Source organism: Grampus griseus (assembly GCF_964374135.1).
Source record: "Grampus griseus genome assembly, chromosome: 2".
NCBI classification, from domain to species: Eukaryota; Metazoa; Chordata; class Mammalia; order Artiodactyla; family Delphinidae; genus Grampus; species Grampus griseus.
The window spans coordinates 28,433,791-28,456,505 of record NC_139018.1 but is presented as its reverse complement, the minus strand read 5'-3'; the positions used below and the strand labels follow the sequence as shown (position 1 = coordinate 28,456,505).

Sequence of the window (22,715 nt, the reverse complement as noted above, 5' to 3'; positions counted from 1 at the left end):
AGTACCTAGCCAAATGAGTTGATTCCAATTAGAGCAGCACAATTCTGATTAGTTAGCATTTCTTAAAAAGTAATTTTCCTTAAATGTAAGGAAAACTTAGGAGTCTCTGTGATTATATTTAATTCCACTTGGAATTTAGACAATATGACCTTTTATTCAACCCAGCCTGTAGTTGTTGGACTGGATTAAATATTACTACCAGTTGTCAGCTGTGATAAGAGATAAAACAAGAGGCATTCTATTATGAAATTATAAATTTCTATTGCCTCACCTTTAGGCAGGCAAATCCAAAAAAAAAAAAAAAAGCGCCAGGAGGGTCATAAATGTATTTTATTAACGTTCAATCACCTTAAGTGATTAAAGATTTTGACATTCTATCCAACAGGTGGTAGTAATAAGCCTAAAATCCAGAATGCACAAACATTCTAAAGGTTTTTACCATCCTTAATTCATTAAATAATCCCCATGGAATAGGTTAGCATTATCTACGTAACTAATGAGGAAGCAGAAAAATAAATGACCTATGTCATCTGGCTGAGGACCAGAGACTACTCTATCAGAAATGAGAAGCCTTCTCCTAGGTCAATGGGTGAAGACCATATCAGAAAGACAGGATTCAACTGGCATGGTAGAGCAAAAAGAATCTACTCCGTTTAGCACATAAATTTCTGTTCTGACTTAAAGTTGAGCTATAGCAAAGAAACAAAAAGCATAAAGACAGTTGAATTAATGGTAGCAGAAGAATCTGTCAAAGCATTTCTTTGACTACTTCACACATGGAAAGCTTTGAAATTTCTTAGGCCCCAGTTAATTACTTTACATTAGGGTTCTTTCATTAAAAAGTATCACAGGGCTTCCCTGGTGGCGCAGTGGTTGAGAGTCCGCCTGCCAATGCAGGGGACACGGGTTTGTACCGGTCTGGGAAGATCCCACATGCCGCGTAGCAGCTGCGCCCATGAGCCATGGCCGCTGAGCCTGTGCGTCCGGAGCCTGTGCCCCTCAACGGGAGAGGCCACAACAGTGAGGGGCCCGCATACCGCAAAAAGAAAAAAGTATCACAAATGAGAAATGCAGGCAAGAGGAAAGAACAATATAAAAATTTTGACAAGTAATATCAGGTTAGACTTACTTTAGGCAACAGTCTTGCACATACTTGGAGAACACTTGAGTCTGAAGGTTTTGAGCCTCCACCCCAGGAAGTAGGAATTTGGTTTTTCCCTTCCAAACGGGAAGAACATTTTTAGGAAGAATTTTTGTCTTGGAGAATTTAACAGTGTCGCCCAAGGTTGTATCTTTAAGGGTGGTTCATTTTCTCGGACCCTTTGTTACTCAAAGTAAAGTACTAGGAGTCCTAAGAAATGTTCTGTTCTTATACTGATTATACTGATTAAGTTCAGCATTAATTTGATTTCAAAGCTGAGAACAGTGGTTAAAACTTGTTTACAGAAATGCATTTTGGAAGAGAAAAATATTGTAAAACATGTAGTGAATGTTTCTTCAGTTTCTGATTCAGCCAATGAGAAACTGCCATTAATCACTTCTCAATAAACATGAGATCCTGTTAAGCATCAAAAAAAAAAAAAAAAGAGTCTTGCTCACTTTCATGGTTTGGAATACCCCTTGATTTCTGGGCCTGATATAACTTTCGAAATAGTTTTCTAAAAAAATCCTGTTGGCATCTGAATTAATGACTGTAGCATTAATTGATTGCTAAAGCAAACCCTGAAATTTAACGCTTGGCACACACCACAAAGAGTTGATTTGTCCAATGCATACTGAGGTATCCTTGGGAAGTGGTTTTAAGGAGCAGGAACAGTGACAATGATAGAATTAGTGGTCATGAGTCACTAGGACAAAGTGGCATTCAGCAGAAAAGACAGAAGCAGTTGTCACATCTGTGGGATAAGTAGAGATGGATTATATCTTGTGTGGTGTGGGATAAATGAGAGACTCAGCAAAGCTTCACAGAGAGGCCTCACCCACTGGCATTTATGTGGGGCTGTGTTTGACGATCAACCAAAGGGTGAATTATTTTTGACCTATTTCCCCATATAAGAGATCCTCTTCCTTGGAAGATCGTCTTTACACACACTAATGTTCCCTTCCTTCAAGTCATCAGAAAAGGGGAAAATTTTTAGAAATCAGGTCTAAGCTCTTATTCCAGAGAAGCACTTCACAGTTAGAACAGTGACCTCAAAAATAAAATTATGAAGAGCAAGTGAAAATCTGGTTTCAGAATTACACTAGGAGTCTCCCTATTAACTACTTAACAGGGGATAATGGTCCTGTGAAAGATTTTAGTTACATAGTGTTCCAATCCCAGGGATCTGATCTGAGCAAAGTTGGCAGTTGGAGTTGGTCAAGAATAAAGGGCAATTACTCAGGATGGACTGAGTCCAGAACAACTCATTTCTAACGGCCCATGGTAGGCATGACTACAGCAGGTGAGGAAAGAGAAGCATCTTCTTCTTTCCACTGTGAAGTGACAGTTTTTAGCTGAGTGTAGAACTGGATGCCCTAAAGAGAACAAAGAAAGAAAAAAAAAAGAGAGAAAGAGGGAGTTATCATATATGCCTGGGGGTTTCAAGATTCCTCTTTTAATCACTTTTGAAGGAGATGCTATGAAATGCTATTCACGTTCCTACTGGAGGAATAGGTGCAACCAAAATTAAATATATTGCTCATGAGATAATTTATGTAAAACATTTAGCATATTACCTGGCACATCTAAATGGAAAAATTGAACAAGGTAAACTATTAAACTTGTATTTATATTATAAGAATAGGCTTGAGTAAAAGAGAATAGACTGCAGATCTAACACATAAAATTACTAGCAAGCTAGAAGGATACTGTTAGAAAAAAACACACCAGCTTGATTAAAATACTCTTCTAGAATTATTAGACAAAATCTGGGCAATGTTAATATAGTGAAAACAACTTTAGAGATTATTACATACTTCCAATATAAGATACAACTGAAGTTTACATTTTATTATGTAAGAATGATACTTTTATGTCTTCTTTCCATAGTGCAAAATAGCAATTTAAGTACCTAAGGATTTAAGACTTCAAACTGTATATAAGGTCAGTCTTTTACTCTAAGAAGCCTCACTCACCAGAGTAACTTACAGTAATTAAACAAAGACATAGCAGGAAAAAAACTCCAAAACTGACAAACTATTTTAAGCAAGAGTTTTACTCTGCTTCCCTTGAAAGAAATTTTTAATAGTATCAAACTAGTCAATTTTACAAAAGCTGTGACTAATGCACAAACTGGATAATCCACCTCCAAACAGTGTTTCTTAACCAGCTGGCTACACGGTCAGAGCCTGCTGTGTAATCCCACTGTTAATTTATTATTAACCTATGAAAGGGAGACCTGTATAGAAAATAAGTAACTTTTTACTGAAGGTCCCAAGATGGCTGTATTTCTGTGGGACTACAAAGAACTTTCACTAGCCCATTTGTCCAACACGTATTTGGGTACTTGCTCTGTGCCACGTTCTGCAGATAAGTAAATAATAATTACAGTGTGATGAGAGCTTCTTAACATGGCTTAAATAGTCCTACTACATGACTTGCCTCTGCCTACCTCTCTAACCTCATCTCTTACCACTATCTTCCTTATTCACTCACTGTGCTCCAGCCCATTTCTGCTGTTTGAACATGCCATGCCTGTTCTTGCTTTAGGATATATGCACCAGTTGAAGGATGTGATAATAGTGGTAATTTGGTTCCAGATCTGCTCTATTTATTTATTTTTTGTTCGGTGCTGCATTTATATAATTTTTATTATAGAATAGTGTTTAATATACAGAAGGTGCTCAATAAAATTTTTAGTAAATGAGTAACTATTACGGGAGCAATGTGTGCAGTGGGAGCACATGAGGACATACCCAACCCAACACTGAAGGGGATGGTGATGGTCAGAGGTGATTTTCTGGAGGAGTCCACACTTTAAACTGGGGATTAACAGTCAGATGAAAAGGCGGGAGAAACGGGGGATACAGGAAGAGAGGGTCACAGGCAGAGGAGAGGACATATACAAAGGCTTGGATTTACTCATGCTCTTTCCCAAAAACTCTGTTGCCTTGAGTTATTCAGGAATTGGCAAAATTTTGTTAACTTTTATATCTTTTCTAGGGAAACTACTGACTTGTTCCTGAATATGTTCAAGAAAGTTTCTTAGAGGAAAAATATATTTTTTAAAGTCACCTGTTTGCCATAGAAATTGGTGTCTCCCCTGAAGGAAGCTCGAGAGCCAGTGAATGAGAACATTGGCAAAGGCACTGGAATGGGCACATTCACCCCAACCTAAAGCAGAACAAATCCATGTCAAATACTAAGAAAAACAAAGGAACTTTCCATTCAGAAGCCCAAATGCTTGGCGTCAGAGAGACCAATTTTAACTACCCACCTTCCACCCGATCCTGCATCCCATGAGCTTTTATTCCTGAGGGAGATCAGAGGGGCAGTGACTAATCGCTGTTTACCTTCTCCCCTTACATAGGAAACAGTAAATGGCTACAAGAATATCCTAAGAATTCTGTTCACAAACCTGTCCGACATCTACCAGGTGGGAATATTTCCGAGCAGTGGCTCCATTGGTGGTGAAGATGGCAGTTCCATTTCCATATGGGTTGTCATTTACGATCTTGATGGCTTCATCCAAAGTGTCTGTTTCCAGAACTACAAGAACTGGGCCAAAAATCTCCTCTTTGTAACAGGTCATATTTGGCTGCCAGGAGTGATGTAGCAGAAAAGAAGTCAGTATTTCTTGCTTATTTGGTACTTTATTACCCAGTTGCTTAATGAACAGCTTTTATGTTAGTAATAATCTCTTTTCATTTTAAATCACCTATTAAAAAAAGTCCTTTCTTGCTGTGTTCCATCTTCCAAGCTACCAATCATAAATAACTTGAAATTCCTATTACTGTAACTATATAACTACACTCCTTTTCTTTAAGCACTGTATTTTTAGGTCTCATGACCCATCACTAGCTTCCTGTTTTATGCCTGTATTACTTGTTTATCCAATTGTTATCTTACTGAAAACTACTTGAAAATTCATTTTTTGAATAAATCAAATATATATTAAAAACACCACAGGCGAATTTTTCTATTTAAAGAAATCCTGTGCTAAGTTTTCTGTAACATAAACAATCTATTCTCATTTGTTCCTTTGCCTCCCAAATGAGTCTGTACATTTTTATTTTGGTATCAGGTCACATGAAACATTGAAAACATCTTTTACCACTGCAGCTGGTCAGCTGTGTTTGTTGCTGATAAGTGGATTTTTCCTCAATGACTCTGTGGCAAGAAATCTCATAATTTCTACTACACTTAGATTCAGCTCTTGACTATTCAGGATTATAATAGGATTAGTGGGGAGATCTGAATTTCAAAAAAACTCCTCAACATAGTCATTGAGGAGTCATTGTCATTTTAGCTGAGCAACTTTCAGTTTTGATAAATAAAAATTGACACCAATTCTTTTTCTTTTGTCGCTTTCTGGTGAAGATGTAGGTTTTCAATAACTATTGGGGGCTGATATATTGATGGAGACACTGCAATAGCTATAAGCTAGGCAGTAAGGAGAGGGAAGAAGAATTTAACATTAAACAAGTAAGAAGTATAACGTAAGATAGGAACCGGCAAAATAATGGCCTGTGAGCTGGAGTGGCTTGCTGCCAGTTTTTGTACAGCCCACAAGCAAAGAATGGTTTCTACAATTTTTAAATGGTTGAAAAAAATCAATCATGACACCTAAAGCTATATGAAATTCAAATTCCATTGTCCATAAATAAAGCTTTATTGGAATAAAACCACACCATGTTAATGGCTGAGTCGAGTAGTTGTGACAGAGACTATTTATCCCTGCAAAGCCAAAAATATTTACTCTTTAGCTCTTAAGTTATCCAACCACTGGTATAGTGGAAAGAGGTTGGAAGTCAGGAGGGGAGACTCATTCAGACTTGAGATAAAATAACTGAGTAATTCTGGCAAGAGATGAGGTCTCTAGTCATTAAGTGTCTTCATTTATAAATTAGATGAATGAGGTGCCTTTAGCTAATTTCACAAAATTATATATTTGCAAAATAAATAATCCAGAGTTGTTCACCTTGGCATTTGAGATGATGGTTGGCCCAACAAAGTTGCCATTTTCATAACCTTTGACTTTAATATCTCGCCCATCAAGAAGGATGGAAGCTCCTTCCTTTGTTCCACTATCAATCAGATTGCAGACTCGCTCTTTTGCCTGGGGGGTGATCAGAGGGCCAAGATCAGCTCCAGGCTGGTCTCCTGTAGAACAACACAGAAGTATTTAAGGTCTTCATTAACATAAATTATGAGTGCTAAATAAAGATGAATCAAAATGACAAGTAGTACAGCACAAAGAGAGACAATGGAAAGAATAAACATGATTGCTCCCACTGGACAAGGCCAATGCGAAAATCAAGAGTTTAGTGCCACAGATGCAAAGTCTAAAGAAGCCGGGCAGATAACTGGTTACCTGCATTGACTCTCAGCTTTTTGGCACGCTCTACCAGCTCCGGCAGCCACTTCTTAGCTTCTCCCACAAGGATCGCTGTTGAAAGAGCCATGCAGCGCTGACCAGCGGCTCCAAATGCTGCCCCAACGAGCTGGTTCAGAGTATTTTCCTTATTGGCATCTGGCATGACTACCCCATGGTTTTTGGCTCCCTAAGGAAATACAGAAAGTACATGAATCTTCCTTGGCAAAATACAATTTGGCTAAGAAATTAAAGAACCTGAGATTTCAGATGAGAATTTAAGGAAAGGGCTCGAGAATTTATCCTGTGTTGCTTTGAAAATAGATTTATTATCATTTTGATATTGCTGAAGTACTGGTAACACTGAGTAAGTCTCCAGGTTACTTTTGCTTCACTTCCTCAGCTGAAAAGCTGATAGGTGTTTATTTAGATCAAAACCATTATCAAACGCCCCCCACAAAAACAAAACACTGCCTCAATCACGTTCGGTCAAATTGACAGGCTGAACACTGCATCCAGGAGCCAAGGAGAACTCCCTTCTCTTTCCTAAGTTAGCTAGGAAAGAATCTGTTGTTTGTCAGAGGTTCCAGTTATATGAAGAGCAATGTAAACATAGAGCTGCCAGTAGCCAGCTGAAAGGCAAAATAGGAGGTAGGGCTCCTGATACACAATTTCCGGAAAGAAATTCCCCCAATTGGCTTGCTTCTAGATACACAGCCTCATAAACTTCTATGTGGGACTGACATATGGTCATTTCCACATGTTTCCAGGTACAGCTATAGTTGAGTACATAAATAGATACCATGTCTGCTACTTAACTGTATCCCATTACACATAGTATAATGTTAGACACAGAATACATTCAAGAAATATGTAGTGAACTGGGAGGGGCATAAATCAAATTGGCCAAAACACATCCAGCCATGAAAAGAAACAAATGGGCATATCATGAACAGTCTCCAAGCCTATACATAGGTGGCTACCCTTTTTGCAACATTAGTGGAAGGGTAAGAAAGTAGCAACTGGACATTATATTTAGTATCAAAGAATTGCCAAGTATTTGGCGAGGAGCTAGTCACTAAGGAACAGCAAAACTATGCAGCCAAGTAAACCACACTCATATATCATACAGGGATATCTGGCTCTTTCCAGAGCCTTAAATAGTCTGGGCTCTTAGGGAAGATCATATCTTTGACATTAGTAGTTAGGATACGCCTTAAAGGCAGGAAGGATGGGGTCTAGCTGGAAGAATGGTTGAAGGAAGAAACAGGGCCAGAAGCAGAACTTGGCAGTTACTGCTGAAGCCCAGAGAATTTGAATATCATTCTTAAGGAGAAATGTGACTTTATCACCAAGATTACCTGGTTAAGATAAAAGGTAATTAAAGTGACAGAGAATAAAACTCATCACACTGTTCATGGTTAAAGGGAAGACAACCAGGATGAATTGTGAATAAAGAAACACTGGCATTAGAGTGGGATGAGTGGCCCCTCTGCTGACGGGCTTTTTCTAGGTAATTTTAATACATATAACAGAATTTGGGGGAAAAAGGAATAAGAAGTTACCATATTGGCTTGAACTCTCTTGCCATGTCTTGACCCTCTCTCAAAGATGTACTCTCCTGCCCGGTTGGATCCCACAAAGCTGATTGCTTTGATATCAGGATGATCGCAAATAAAGTTTACAGCTTTAAGAAGAAAATAAATGATTACCACAAAGGAAAAAAGGGCTGTGGGATTCTCAGCAAAGCAAATTTCTCCCTTTCTCACTATTATGAATGAGAAGTTTTCATACTTTTGTTTTTCTACCCTGGATTCCCATTTTGGAGTTCTGTCCTTGTTCTCTTAAATTCTTTTTTTTTTTTTGGCCACGCTCCACCGCTAGTGGGATTTTAGTTCCCCGACCAGGGATCTAACCTGCGTCCCCTGCAGTGGAAGCGAGAAGTCTTAACCACTGGACTGCCAGGGAAGTCCCTCTCTTAAATTCTTTAAACTACAAATCTTATTTAACCTCTTCTCTTTCATTATTTTTCCACTTGCTAGTCCAGAATTTCTACTTTTAATCTAACTCTGAAGGCTACAACTCCTATTTTCCTCCAAAATAATAGCCTTTCAATACTCAACTCTTCCTTTTGTCCTTTACGAATGTGATATTTCCTCAACTGTCACTTATACTGGGACTCTCAGATACTACTGTGCCCTCATGTGAGAGGCAATAGAGCATACTATTTAAAAGTAAAAACCAGGGTCAGCCTTCTTAAGTATACACATCCCGACTTTGACAGTTTCTAGCAACGTGACTTTGGGCAAATCACTTAATTTCATTATACCTCAATTTTCTTATCTGTAAAATGGGAAAATAATAGTACCTACCTCAAAGGGTTGTTGTAAAGACTAAATGAGATAATATATAGAAGGCATTAGGAACAGTGCTTGAAACACAGAAGCACTTTTCAAGTGTTAGCTATTATTATATGAATCAGAAGGACTTCAGTACCTCTGAGATCTATAAAGTCTGAGTTAAATAACCTTATAAATTCTCTCAATATTGAAATGAAAACTTCTCTTTAATCTCATCTGTATCTTGCCCTAACCATATTTCTTTGTCCTAATGTATTCTGTAGGGCAAGAAGCACCGCTACTCCCCAGTTAGTTACCTTAGCACAGAGGCGGCAAAACAATCAACAAACATTATCTTCAAACATGGAGGTTACTACTAGTAAATCCCTTCATCCCTAGGTTCTTCATCCTAAAACACCCCATCACTGACTCAACACCTTGATTTTTTGGTATCCAGATTAAGTGCCATGTACCGAGGGGCAGTTACCTTCATGTTGTCCATGGATGACATTCAGTGTTCCGTCAGGGGCACCAGAGTCCTGAAGCAACTTGGCAAGAAGTATAGTTGCTCCAGGGACTCGCTCTGATGGTTTCATTAGGAAGGTATTTCCACATACCATGGCCATAGGAAACATCCAAAGGGGGATCATGGCAGGAAAATTGAATGGAGCAATGCCTGCACACACCCCCAGAGGCAGACGGTAGGAATAAAGGTCCATGTCTTTGGTGATGGATGGCATGGTCTCTCCCAGCATGAGGGATGTCACACTGCAGGCATGCTCAACCACCTCTGGAACAGAGAAGGAGCAGTCGGGCCACCAACTCTCCACACTGTGCACTATTTAGTTTTGTCATGCTCTAGTCAGCCCTGAGTGGCAAGACCAATGACAGAGGGAAGAAACACTGACTTGCCGTGTGAAGGGGTTGCGTAAAGTGAGATTATCTGAATGGGAAAAAGAAAGTGCAATACATATACCATTTGGAAGATCATTTGAGTAAAATAATGAATGAAGTAAACCAATCCCACAGATACCTGAGTACTGTCATTTCCCATAAGTATTAAAAAAGATATCATGGGATAGCAAAATCTACATAAAGGAAGAAGCAATCCCCCATCTGGGGTCTTTGCCTCTCATTTTCCTTTGCTTCTTCCCAATGTCCCTGAACTCCCCATGAGGAATCCCTGCTTACGAAGGCCTCGAAATACATCTCCTTCGGCATCGGCTAGGGTCTTCCCTTGTTCCAGCGTGATTAACCTGGCAATTTCTTTCTAGAGAGAAAACACACAAATAGAAACCAACGCAAGGATGTGCCTCCTGTTAGTTCTCAGGCAGCCAAAAAAGAATAAAAGTCAGGGAGAAGTACTATGAGGGAGAGAGCCATGATCTATGTCTCTCTGTATTGTACAGTTAGGGAGAGCAGCTAAAAGTGCCTCTATGAGAGTGACAAGTATCCCCTAGGCAACAGTTTGGAAAATTATACCATTCAGATTTCTTACCAAGTTTTCTTTAATGAGTTGTTGATAGCGGAGCAGGACCTGCTGACGGCTTAATATTGAAGTGTCTGCCCATGCGGGAAAAGCACGTTTGCAGGAAGAAACTGCTGCATCCATTTCAGCCTTGGTGGCTTGAGGGACCCGACCAATGACCTCATTGGTGGCCTGATGGAGAAAGCAGCACATCAGGGACTTCTCTGGTGGTCCAGTGGTAAAGAATCTGCCTTAGGGCTTGCCTGGTGGTGCAGTGGTTAAGAATCTGCCTGCCATTGCAGGGGGGACAGGCTCGATCCCTGGTCTGGGAAGATCCCACATGCCACAGAGCAACGAAGCCCATGCACCACAACCACTGAGCCTGCACTCTAGAGCCTGTGAGCCACAACTACTGAGCCCACGTGTCACAACTACCAAAGCCTGCACGCCTAGAGCCTGTGCTCCGTGACAAGAGAAACCACTGCAATGAGAAGCCCGCGCACAGCAACAAAGAGTAGCCCCCGCTTGCCTCAACTAGAGAAAGCCCGCACGCAGCAACAAAGACTCAACGCAGCCAAAACTAAATAAATTAAATAAATTAATTAAAAAAAAAAAACTGCCTTACAATGCAGGGGGCACAGGTTCGATCCCTGGTCAGGGAACTAAGATCCCACATGCGGCGGGGCAACTAGGCCTGCGTGCCGCAACTACTGAGCTCGCGCCCCTCAACTAGAGAGCCTGCGCACCACAAACTACAGAGCCCATGTGCTCTGGAACCCGCACACCACAATTACAGAGCCCACGTGCCCTGGAGCCTGTGAGCCATAACTAGAGAAGCCCGCACGCTGCAACAAGGATCCCACATGCCTCAACGAAGATCCCGCGTGCTGCAACTAAGACCCGATGCAGCCAAAAATAAATAAAATAAATAAACAAATAACAAATCTTTTTTTTTTTTAAAAAAAGCAGCACATCATCCTTTGTCCCTGCCCCACCTTCTTCATTTTTCATATAGTCGCAGGGGCAGCGCCATGTGCTTCACAATAGACACCCTGGTCCCTATTTTCCCACCATGTTCCCAGAATTCTAGGCTAGTTAAATTTAAGTCCCAAAGCAGCTTTGCTTACGGGGTTGTGGATGTCCATCCATTTGTCACTTTTGGATTCAATAAATTTCCCATCAATGAAAAGCTTTACAGATGGCTGGGGAAAAAAAAAAAAACACCACAAAACTTTGTATTAGTTAGTTGCTTTACTTCTCTCTTTCACAAAGAGAAAAGGAATTGGGGTTGATAACTGAATTTTCTGCCTTCTAGAAATGTTAGCACTAGGAAAGAGATATACAATATACTTGTCTATAGTGCTTATTAATATGGGGCAGAGCCTCTCAATACTGTGATCTCTCTGTAAATGGGAAATTCCCTGCTAATCACACAGTGGAACTTCACGAGTAAATATATGCCACTGAGAAGCTTATACTAAAAAAGCAGTAGACTCTGTGTTAACAAAGATTAGCTATTAGGACGTCTTGTCCCAGCTGACTTTCTGTCACATTACCATGAGCATGCATTACCTTTATGATCAAAAGATTTTAAAAGACATTTCTATCTGTGTAGTTTTTCTGAGAAGTAGCTTGTTTTCATTAAATTTTCAAAGTGGTCTGTGGGCCAAAAAAGGTGAAAGATTACTATGTTACAGTATGTGCATGCTTCTATATAAACAGGATTTTGAGCACCAGTCCTTATATATCGGGTTTCGTTACTGCAAATGGCTGATAGACAGTAGGTCTGTAAAAACAACTCTAAAGGTTGTAAAGAAGACAACCTTTCTGGCAGGCTCAAGAAAACCTCTAGAAGCCAAGAAAATGTATCTTTTGACACAGTAATCCTAATTCAGAAGGGAAAGAAGAAAACTACCTAAATAAATGTTTGTTTTATAACACTGAAAAACAGAATAAGTCTAAATGTTATCTGGAAAAATTATTAGTTAATTCAGGCTATATCTACTTGATAGAATATTATATAGCCATTAAAAATCATAATCATAAAGACCACCATGCAATATTGTAAATGCTTACAACATAGTAGACACAATATAAGAAAACCAAGATACAAAATTTCAGATAAACTCTGATCATAATTATGTAAAGAAGATAAATGGGAATACCCCCAAATTATACTGGATTCCTTCTCAGAAGTCAGCCTTTATTACCAAATAAACTCACCACTGAAGATGAAGAGAAGGAGGATGCTGGGTGCCAACTGGAGTTCACCTTGGAAGAAACCTGGGAGGTAAAAGAATGGTTATTTTGATAAATGAGAGCAGAAAATTATTAAAAATTTAGTGAATGGCTACTATATGCTTAACATTATACTAGTTACTGTGGGTATATGAAAAAGGACTTGGTGTTTGCTCTCAAGGGTCATACAGGCTTTATAAAGAGAAAAGTTGTGAGACTATGAGACACAGCAAACTATGAGAGAACAATAAACCATAATGATCATGTGCTCAATTTCCAGGACAGTCCTGGTTAAAAAAATATTTTTTTGTCATTAGACCATATTTTTCTAATTTTTGGCCTGGTACATGTAGTCACCATAAATCTAAAAATAAGAAAACACTTAGGATGGTGTCTAACACAATAGGTGTTGAATATAAGATAGTATATAACCAAGTGTCAAATGTATGTATAATACGCCCACACAAATACTTAAAACATGAATGTTCATGGTAAATTTATTGGTAACAGCCTAAAATTTGGGAACAACACAAATGTCCACAATTGGATGGGTGAATAGGGAAACTAGTATGGTATATCCATATGTTGGAATACTACTCAGCAATAAAAAGCAATCGACTATTGATATATGCAACATGGATAACTATAGTAATTATACTGAATGAAAGAAGTTAAGACTTAAAAAGAGTATATACGGTATGATTCCATTTATATAAAACTAAAAAATGTAAAAGGTAATGTCAGAAAGCAGATGAGTGGTTACCTAGAGACGACGGAGGAGGAAAAGAGGAAGGGGGTAAGAGAGAAACGTTTTGGGGCAATGTGTTCACTATCTTGATCGTGACGTCTTCACAGGTGTATACAAATATTAAAACATCAAATTATACACTTTAGGGCTTCCCTGGTGGCGCAGTGGTTAAGAATCCGCCTGCCAATGCAGAGAACACGAGTTCAATCCCTACCCCGGGAAGACCCCACATGCCGTGGAGCAACCAAGCCCGTGCACCACAACTACTGAGCCTGCACTCTAGAGCCCACGAGCCACAACTACTGAGCCTGAATGCCACAACTACTGAAGCCTGCACGCCTAGAGCCCGTGCTCCGCAACAAGAGAAGCCACTGCAATGAGAAGCCCACACACTGCAACGAAGAGTAGCCCCTGCTTGCTGCAACTAGAGAAAGCCCATGCACAACAACGAAGACCCAACACAGCCAAAAATAAACAAATAAAAAAAATTATACACTTTAAAATATATACAGTTTATTTTAGGTCAATTTTATTTCAATAAAGCTGTTTTTTAAAATGCCACATGTGGGCTTCCCTGGTGGCGCAGTGGTTAAGAATCTCCCTATCAATGCAGGGGACACGGGTTCGAGCCCTGGTCTGGGAAGATCCTACATGCTGCGAAGTAACTAAGCCCGTGTGCCACAACTACTGAGCCTGTGCTCTAGAGCTGGCAAGCCACAACTACTGAGCGCACGTGCCACAACTACTGAAGCCTGCGCGCCTAGAGCCCGCACTCCGCAACAAGAGAAGACATTGCAATGAGAAGCCTGCGCACCACAACAAAAAGTAGACCCCGCTCGCCACAACTAGAGAAAGTCGGCGCACAGCAACGAGGATCCAACACAGCCAAAAATAAATTAAAAAAAAAAAAAAAGCCACATGTACCTAATAGGAAAAGAATGTGTTATACAGGTAATAGGATTTAATCAGGAAATGGCAGGGGTCGGGGGGATCAGTTACAATAAAGTCACTCTCTAAAAAAAAATAGTTTGTATATATGCTATGCAAGTTGATATAAGAAATACTGAAGTCTAATCAAAGTGAGCAAACTAAAATAGTCAAGACTGGGTTGTAAAAGGAAGCTGCAATCTAATAATCTGTTACCTTGTCTGAAGAGAAATCATGTTAACCAAAGAGTTTAGGGCTGCATAAAGTACAAGAATTTGTTTGTGTGCCTGTAGCACTGTCTAGAGGAAAGGGTGCTGGTCCTTTGGGCCAGCAGACAGTCCTTCCAAATGCCTGGTCTGCTTCTTCTCCCAGTCCCCACAAAAGCTATTTCAAACCATCAACACTCTCCTGGAGACCACCATGTCTTACTTATAGTCACGTTCCGAATACCAACACAGTACCTGCTACACAGTAGGTGTTCAGTAAATATCTACTGAACGAAAGAAAGGTCCACTGGGCAGCTTATATTGCCTGACTGTCCCCCACCCCAGACTTGGTTAGCTGTCCTTTTTTGTACTCCATAGCAGCCAGTATTTCCCCTAAGAGGTTATCTGTCTGTGTTGTAATGACCTAGTTACTTGTTTGTTACCCCAAAGACTATAAATTCCACGAGGGCAGGCACTGAATCTTGTTTACCTACTTTACAGAGTTACTGAGATCAAGCTTGTCCAGGTATGAAAAATAGCTAGCAAGTAGTTGGTGCTCATTACATGTTGTTATTACTATAAATACTTATTTGCTCACACTCCTTGCTATTTCAAAACTTAACAATTCTCTTAAAATTTTCAACTCTGTTCCTTTCCTTCTCACTCTTAAGAGCTGATCTTGCAGATGTAAACTATTATATATAGGATGGATAAACAACAAGGTCCTACTGTATAGCACAGGGCGCTATATTCAATATCCTGTGATAAACCATAATGGAAAAGAATATTAAAAAAAGAATGTCTATATGTGTATTACTGAGTCACTTTGCTGTACAGCCGAGATTGGTACAACATTATAAATCAACTATATTTCAATTAAAATTTTTTTAATTAAAAAAAAAGAGCTGATCTTATTTTTTCTACTTCAGCGGAAACAGAAACCATCAGATGGGAACTTCCTCAACTTCTTACCAGTAAGCCTACAAAACTGACCAATACCCATCATTTTTTCCTTTCTTCCTCTTATAGTGGAGAAGGTAGCTACCAAAGTTCACAGGGACAGAGTGACTGGGAGACAGAGGTGCACAGAGGTGGACTGACTGAAGAGGTGTCTGTCCTGTAATCTAAGGCTAATCTCTGCACCTGTGCTCTGAACTGTTCCTCCTGCCTCGGACACCTCCATCAATGATCCTTTCTTTCCTGTACCTTAAACCTCTCTCTATCCAATAGCCAGAGTTCTCTATACCAATTACCTCCCCATCTCCCACTAACTCTTTAATCAGCTCCAAGCTTTATGATTGAACACGAGTGACTTCCTCCATACCATGGACTCTTCCGAGTCCTTCTTGTACTTGACCTCTCAGCAGAGGTGGAGAGTTATTTAATCATGCCCTCTGTCTGAATCCCCTCTCCACTTGTATTCTGTGATGCCCTGGTATCTTTTCTATTTCTTGGGCCACTTTTTCTATGCCTTCTATGCTGGTTCAGTCTCCTATACCTGGCCTCTAATGGTTGAGTTCCTGAACAAGGAGTTCCTGAACTCTCCTTGGGTGATTTCATCAACTCCAGTGGCTTAATTATCTAGATCCTGGTGATGCCCAAATCTGTAATTCCTCACCAGAATCTTCCTCTTCAGGTAATACCTACATAACTGTCTTCACCACATCTCTACTTGGATGTTATTTAGGTACATGTTGAAAAAGCTGACCTCATCTTCCTTCCACCAACCGGCTCTGTTTCCTATAGCCCACCTTTCAGTAAATGGGGCTACTATCCACCTAGCTGCCCAGCCAGAAACTTGAATGTCACCCCAACTCCTCCCTCTCCTCAGTGAATCAAACAAGTCCTGGCAATGTCCTCCCAGAAGTCTTTGAAATGCACCCCCTTCTCTCCACCCCTCCTACCCTCACCGAGGTCTATACCATCATTGTCTCTCACCTGGACTTCAACAATGGTTTCCTAACAGGTCTCCCAGCCTCCATTCTTAAACCTTCTGAATCTAGTTTCCACTCCATAGCCCGAGGGTCTTTCTAAAACACAAACCTGGTTAGATCACTCCTTTGTTTAAAACCTACCAATGGCTTTCCATTGTCCTTGGGATAAAGACTCACCTTGACGTTGCTTAGAAGACTCTACATAGTATCTTTACTTCTCTAGTTTCCTAGCTTGTTGCTTTCCTCCTTGCTCTCTCTATGCTCCAGCTGTTCAGAACATGTTTTGTGCTCTCATTGCCCTTGCACATGCTGCTCCCTCTTGCCTGGAATTGTTTCATCACATTTGCTTGGCTCACGTCTATTCCTTAGCTCCCTATCACTTTGGGTACAGGTACAGGTACAGGCCAGTTCTGTAGGCTTGCTAGCAGGAAGTTGAGGACATTCTCATCTAATGGTTTTTGTTTCCTCTGAAGTAGAAAAAACAAGATTAACTCCTGTGAGTGAGAGGGGCAGTAGCAGAGTTGGAAGTTTTTAAGTCTCAATCTCTGGTCTAGGCTAAGTACCTGATTATGAAGTTCATAAAACACCCGAATTCCTCTATTTCTCATATCGCACTAGGGAATAGTAGCTTATTTAATTATTAAGTCTCTCTCCCTTAGATCACTAGATGGTTGTGTCCTAAGCCCCTAGCACCATTCCTGGACTAGAGTAAGCACTCAGTAATATTCTGCAGAATGAAAGAATGAGTACACATCAAGCAATTGTTGGATATTAATTTTGTTTCATGTAAATTCTCTTACAGGGCAGAAAATGCACGGATAAGCCAACTGGAGCATTCTAGGTCACTTAGTTTTTTTTTTGTTTTCTTTTTTAAAAAAATAGTTATTTATTTATTGGCTGTGTTGGGTCTTCGTTGCTGCATGCGGGCTTTCTCTAGTTGCAGCGAGCGGGGGTTACTCTTCGTTGCGGGTGCATGGGCTTCTCATTGCAGTGCCTTCCCTTGTTGTGGAACACGGGCTCTAGAGCACTGGCTCAGTAGTTGTGGCGCATCGGCTTAGTTGCTCTGCAGCATGTGGGATCTTTCCGGACCAGGGATCGAACCCGTGTCCCCTGCATTGACAGGCAGATGCTTTTTTTTTTTTTTTTTGCGGTGCGTGGGCCTCTCACTGCTGTGGCCTCTCCCATCGCAGAGCACAGGCTCCGGATGCACAGGCCCAGCGGCCATGGCTCACGGGCCCAGCCGCTCCGCGGCATGTGGGATCCTCCCGGACCGGGGCACGAACCCGCATCCCCTGCATCAGCAGGCAGACTCTCAACCACTGCGCTACCAGGGAAACCCGACAGGTGGATTCTTAACCACTGCGCCACCAGGGAAGCCCTAGGCCACTTAGTTTTATTTTGTCATTGGCACACAGTCTCCCTGCTGTCAAGAGGGTATAAAAGGCACTGCATCTGGTATAATAAAACATTATCATATAGTTTTGAAAGGTTAGATCTCCTTTCTTTTCTTCATTTTCCAAGACACACTCATTAGTACTGTTGCTGAAAAAACTATCCTATGTCCAGTCACAACAAACTCCTTGTTCTCTAGATGTTTATTTCATACTTGCTATTTCCTTTACCAAGAACTCTCTTCCCCTCTACCTAAAGGCCTCCTACTCTTGCAATACTTAAACCCAGATCAACCCCTTTTGGAAGCTTTTCCTGAATTGCACAGGTGGAATTTGGGGCTCTTTCCCTAGGTTCCTACAGTACTGTGTGCACTCTTACTTTTTAGCACTTATCATTGCATTACAATAGGGGGGTTTTCAGTGAATATTTTACTTATCTCTCCTTTCCCAAAGCTTGGGACAGTGCCTGACACAGAAAGAGATGCCAAGATGTAAGTCCTGAATTCTCAGCCGCATTAGTTACTAGTTGGGAGACTTTGGATGACCTTTAGTGTCAGGTAACTTACTTCATTATATTAATTCTAATCTTCACAGATATTCTTAAAACTAGGAAGTGGTGGTGCTGGGATAGAACCCAAGTATGATTGTGCAGCCTGTGCTCTTTCCACTGCATCACTGAAGAAAGTCATTGAGTCACTTCAGACCAGTCTTCTTATCTTTAAATGGGAGTGATAATATCTTGACTGCCAGAATCTAGACTACTCTTTATCAAAGTGTCACGTTACAGTAACTCCTAGTTGACTTAGAATTACTATCTCTGTTCTTTCCAGGTCAACTCAGAAGTTTCTGAAAATGAATCAGAAAACAGTGTCTATTTCTAAAATAAAGTACTTGGGAAGGGAGATTCTTTTCCTTGATGCAAAGGACAAAATAGCTTCTTAAGGCTCTCAATGACTTGTGATGGCAGAGGAGGCAAAGGAAAAAAGTCAATTTCAGTAGAAGAGTTTGAGGAGAAGTTGGTAATGGAAAGTATAGGATGGAAACTTTGTTTCTCTACTACAAAAACAAAAAAACAAACAAACCTAGAAAATCAGAACTAGGATCACATCAAGAAATATGAGGAAAGCCAGATCATTTGACAAACCCTTCCAACCCATTCTCCACAATGTCCCATTAAATAGCATATTTAAACAGGAATCTTTGCCGACTCTGCTAAGAATCTTAAAAATGCATGGTCTCTGCAGTAGAACTCACTGAAACCTGGTAAATACTAATATTATCTAACAGCCCAGCAATATAGAGGAAGAAGTTCCCAGGCTGGATATAATGAGTAAGAGAAGCAAAATTGCTTCTTGCAGGTTCCAGAATGTTGCCTGTAGTAAATCTTGCCTCATAATCTAAGTCCTTGTAAGGCTGTGAACAACGGGGGGTTGCGGGGCGGGGGGTGGGGGTGGGGAAAGGCTATGAACAGAGTTGTAAATCACAGGCCTCAGGCATGCAGCTTCTGTATCTCCTATTCTTAGGCTGGCTTCAGAGAGGACCTAATCCCCCCACCCCACCCCCACGGGCAGAGTTGAGTCAGGCTAGGAGCTGACTTGGGGGTGGGAACTTGGAACTTACACTTCTTGTCTTCCTTGGCTCCCATTTTCTATCACGTGCTTTAGAGATGTTTAGTCCTTTGCATATGCTTGGAACAAACTGGTAGCATTAACTATGTGTCCTTATTCACGGCCAACATAAACACTGTAACTTTGCTGAGAGAAAGTTAAACTCAAAGTCTTGGCAAGCAAGGGCACAGCCCACAGCCTGTGGAAAATACAAAGAGCCATAGCTGGGGAAAATAACTCAGCAAATGGCTGCTTTGAGGGAAAACCTAGTGTACACTTCAAGAAGGAGATTCAAAGTTCATTCACTGACCCTCGCCTCTCGTGTGCCTCCTACCTCCGCCTTTACCTCGGACTGTAGACAGTGAAGGGAAGGGTGGGGGAAGGGAACAATCTGGATGCTCCCGGCAGGATGCTAAGAAAGGTGACCAGAAGGGGAGTTTTTGGGGCAGAGAGGTGGCTGGGGCAGAGAGGTGGCTGGTGCAGAGGTGAAAGGGAAAGACGGTGGGCCGACCGATAGAGGTGAGGGCAAGAGAGTGACGGCAGGGGCGGGGCAGGGCTGGAGGAGGAGAGTGGACCAAAGCCAGAAAGAGGGAGTCTCAAGAATAAAAGGGAGAGGGGTGATAGTCCAGGGCTGGATCCAACGAAGGCGGATACTGAGTAAGGTGTGGGACAGGGCCGCACTGGTCCGATGGGCACAGGAGGGTCAGCCATGAAGGGGCTGGCTCAGAGAGCGGACGGAAAGGATCTAATTTCTAGTTTCGCGACCCCTTGGCGCCACCCTCACTCGCCTGCAGGATCCGGGCCCGCATTGCCGCCGCCGCCGCCACCGCCGCCACCGCCGCCATGGCTCTCGGTTGCCTCTTCTCAGCCCCCCGCACCTCTACAGTCTGAGTCTGTCCACAAGCACTACTGCTGCCAGGCCTCTCCCCTCCATCCTGCCGCACCTCCTCATTGGTGGAAAGGACAATTTCCCCTAGCCAATCACTCGTCCTAACACCTGACTCCGCCCCCTCAGTACCAGACCTGGGGGTATGCGATTGGTCAGAAGTGATAGCGCTCTCGCCGCCCCCCTCCACCTCAACAAATTCTGTTGGCGGAGGTAGGGAAGACGCCCCTGACTTGGGTACTCTATATTGAGCACGCGGGGAAGCCGCCCCCGAACCCAGAACCGGGATTGGCCACAGGCACAACCGCGGCCCCACCCACTGAAGAAAGTAAATAAGATCCTGCAAGAATTTTGCAGTAGCTCCGCCTCACCCACGGCGCGAGGGGGTATGGCAAGCACTGGGGGCTGAGCCATGGAAACATTGCCCTATGGGGCGGGGAAACTAGACCAGGCCGTGTGTTGGGGATAGGGTTTCTCTTTGGGGGCGTGGTTTATGGATCCTTGCTTTCCCGCCGACGGTTGGCCACGTCACGTGACATGGGTTGGAAGATGGCGTCTCCCACAGACGGTAAGAGCCGGTTTAGGGACCCTTCGCCTGCAACCTCCTTCTGTGTTCTCTTGGGAACTTCCACTCTCCGTCTGCCCCTCGAACTTACATATCTTTCGTGGGCTCTCCTTTCCCTTCCACTTCTTTTCCATGGAAGGTGGGTGCATCTTCAGTTCGCCGGTTCTTCACAGCGGCTCTGGAGGTGCCCAGTTTCTCTGCAATGTACCAGGCGGGTGGAGGAGGGCACCTGCTTGGGACCCTTTCTGGGCAAAAGGACGAGAGTCGCCTTGGTCCTCCGCCCTGGTCCGCTTTAGTACGCTAAAGCCCCATTTGGGTGAGGCTGAGGGCCGAGGAGGACATACTGCTGGGGAAAGGAGGCGCCTTAGTGTAGCTTTCTCCTCCGGGCGCCCCATTGAAGGGTCGATTCTCCTCTTTTTGAGCATCCGGAACGATTCTCTTAAGCGCTTGCTAGGGTTGGTGGCTGACTTCATCCCGGGATTGAACCGCAAGAGAAACGTGACTCTCTCCTGTCTGCTTAGATTGGGACCGTTGCCCTGGCGGCTAAGGAAGAGACCCTCTCGGTCCCTCGCAGTGAGAGTCCCGAGGAAAATGAGAATTGAGCTTTTTAGCGTAGTCATGCACACGTCTCAACCTCTGTAGCTTCTGCTTTATGTGTTGTTTCTTAAGTCTGAGTGAATGAACGATTTCTGCTTATATGTTGTCTAAGAGGCAAGTCATCTCAGATAGTAATTGAGTGGTTTTGGTATACCCACAGGGTTTTGCGCTCCGTTCTGCTTTAGGATTAGGATGTTGCAGTCATTTCTGGACTCACTTAATTCTTGCTTCGACCACCTCCATCCCTGCGTCCATTTCACTGATAGTTAGTTTTCTGTCAAACAAAGGTATTTTGTGTTTGGAAGGAATCTTGGAAGTTCGTTTCAGGAATGAGGAAATTGAGGCCAGGAAAGCTATACTGAGATCCTACTATATGAAAGGCGTTATTCTAGGTGCTTTGGGAAAGGAAAAGATTAATCAAACACGTAAACACTTTTGCAGTTTCAGGTCTCATTTAAATGTCACCTCCCAGAGAGGCTTTCCCAGAACACAGTATCTGGAGTTGCCCTTCTTCACCATTATTCACTTTCTCTGTACCTTCATCGACAGAATAGTTATTATGTTAACTTTGCCCTTTTCACACCAGATTGTAAATTCCAAGTCTGTCTTGTTCATAGTTGGATCCCAGGGCTTAGCACAGTGCCTGGCAAGCAGTAGGCCTTCAATTCACGTTTATTGAAAGACTGATTAGATACATGCATAAATAATAAATTACTTAGTTTTAAGTTTAACTGAGTCTTAAGTTTTTTGAGCACGGGTACATACTGTATAAGAAATTATGGATGTTGGGAGTCAAAAGAGATTATTTTGCCTGGGTGCTCTCTTGTTAAAATGTCCTTTCCCCGCCCCTCAGGAAAAAAAAAAGGGCATTTAAAAAATCAACCAAGGGAATGGGGAGTTATTGTTTAATGGGTACAGACTTTCAGTTTGAGAAGATGAAAAAGTTCTGGTGATGGATGGTGATGATGGTTGCACAACAATGTGAATGTACTTAATGCCACTGAACTGTACACTTAAAACTGATTAAAGTGGTAAATTTTATGTATAATTTACCACAGTTTTAAAAAAAACCAGCCAAGTGATAGCAGTAGAAGTAATTGCTCTTAAAATTTTTAGCTTATTACTAAGTTGTCTTTATATTTAAAAGTTTTGTTCCTTATGTTTGATTTTTCCCCTGTCTTCTCTCAATTTCTTTTCCTCTCTTTGGCCATGAAGAATACTGGAAATGTATTTTTTTCCTTTGGTCTTTTAGCCATATCCACTCTCACTCAATGTGCACTCTAGATTTTTAAAA

The 22,715-nt window shown here is 41.8% G+C and overlaps 2 protein-coding genes across 3 annotated transcripts in view; one reads left to right on the top strand and one right to left on the bottom strand.

Annotated features, from left to right (window-relative positions):
• Positions 1-42: 42 nt before the first annotated feature.
• On the bottom strand, positions 43-20,282 carry ALDH6A1 (aldehyde dehydrogenase 6 family member A1). Its single transcript, XM_082648267.1, has 12 exons — positions 20,162-20,282; positions 12,546-12,605; positions 11,450-11,524; positions 10,353-10,514; positions 10,046-10,124; positions 9,342-9,644; positions 8,081-8,202; positions 6,516-6,705; positions 6,123-6,304; positions 4,560-4,739; positions 4,217-4,315; positions 43-2,517 (listed from the first exon to the last, which is right to left on the bottom strand). The coding sequence occupies exons 1-12, from the start codon at positions 20,216-20,218 to the stop codon at positions 2,413-2,415; spliced, it is 1,614 nt and encodes a 537-aa protein (XP_082504393.1). The 5' UTR covers positions 20,219-20,282; the 3' UTR covers positions 43-2,412.
• Positions 20,283-20,644: 362 nt separating this feature from the next.
• Positions 20,645-22,715, top strand: part of LIN52 (lin-52 DREAM MuvB core complex component) — a 120,435-nt gene continuing 118,364 nt past the window's right edge. For both annotated transcript variants that reach the window (XM_082648734.1, XM_082648735.1), the window contains exon 1: positions 20,645-20,827. In XM_082648734.1, the coding sequence (XP_082504860.1) occupies positions 20,797-20,827 (31 nt within the window). In that variant the 5' untranslated portion in view covers positions 20,645-20,796. The remainder of the gene's footprint in view (positions 20,828-22,715) is intronic.

Coding starts and splice junctions, on each gene's coding strand:
- ALDH6A1 (XM_082648267.1), bottom strand. CDS start 20,218: ATGGCGGCGGTGGCGGCGGTGGCGGCGGCGGCGGCAATGCGGGCCCGG. Junction 4,740..6,122: donor CCATCATCTCAAATGCCAAG/GTGAACAACTCT, acceptor CACTCCTGGCAG/CCAAATATGACCTGTTACAA. Junction 2,518..4,216: donor CCAATTTCTATGGCAAACAG/GTGACTTTAAAA, acceptor TGTTCTCTTTAG/GGCATCCAGTTCTACACTCA.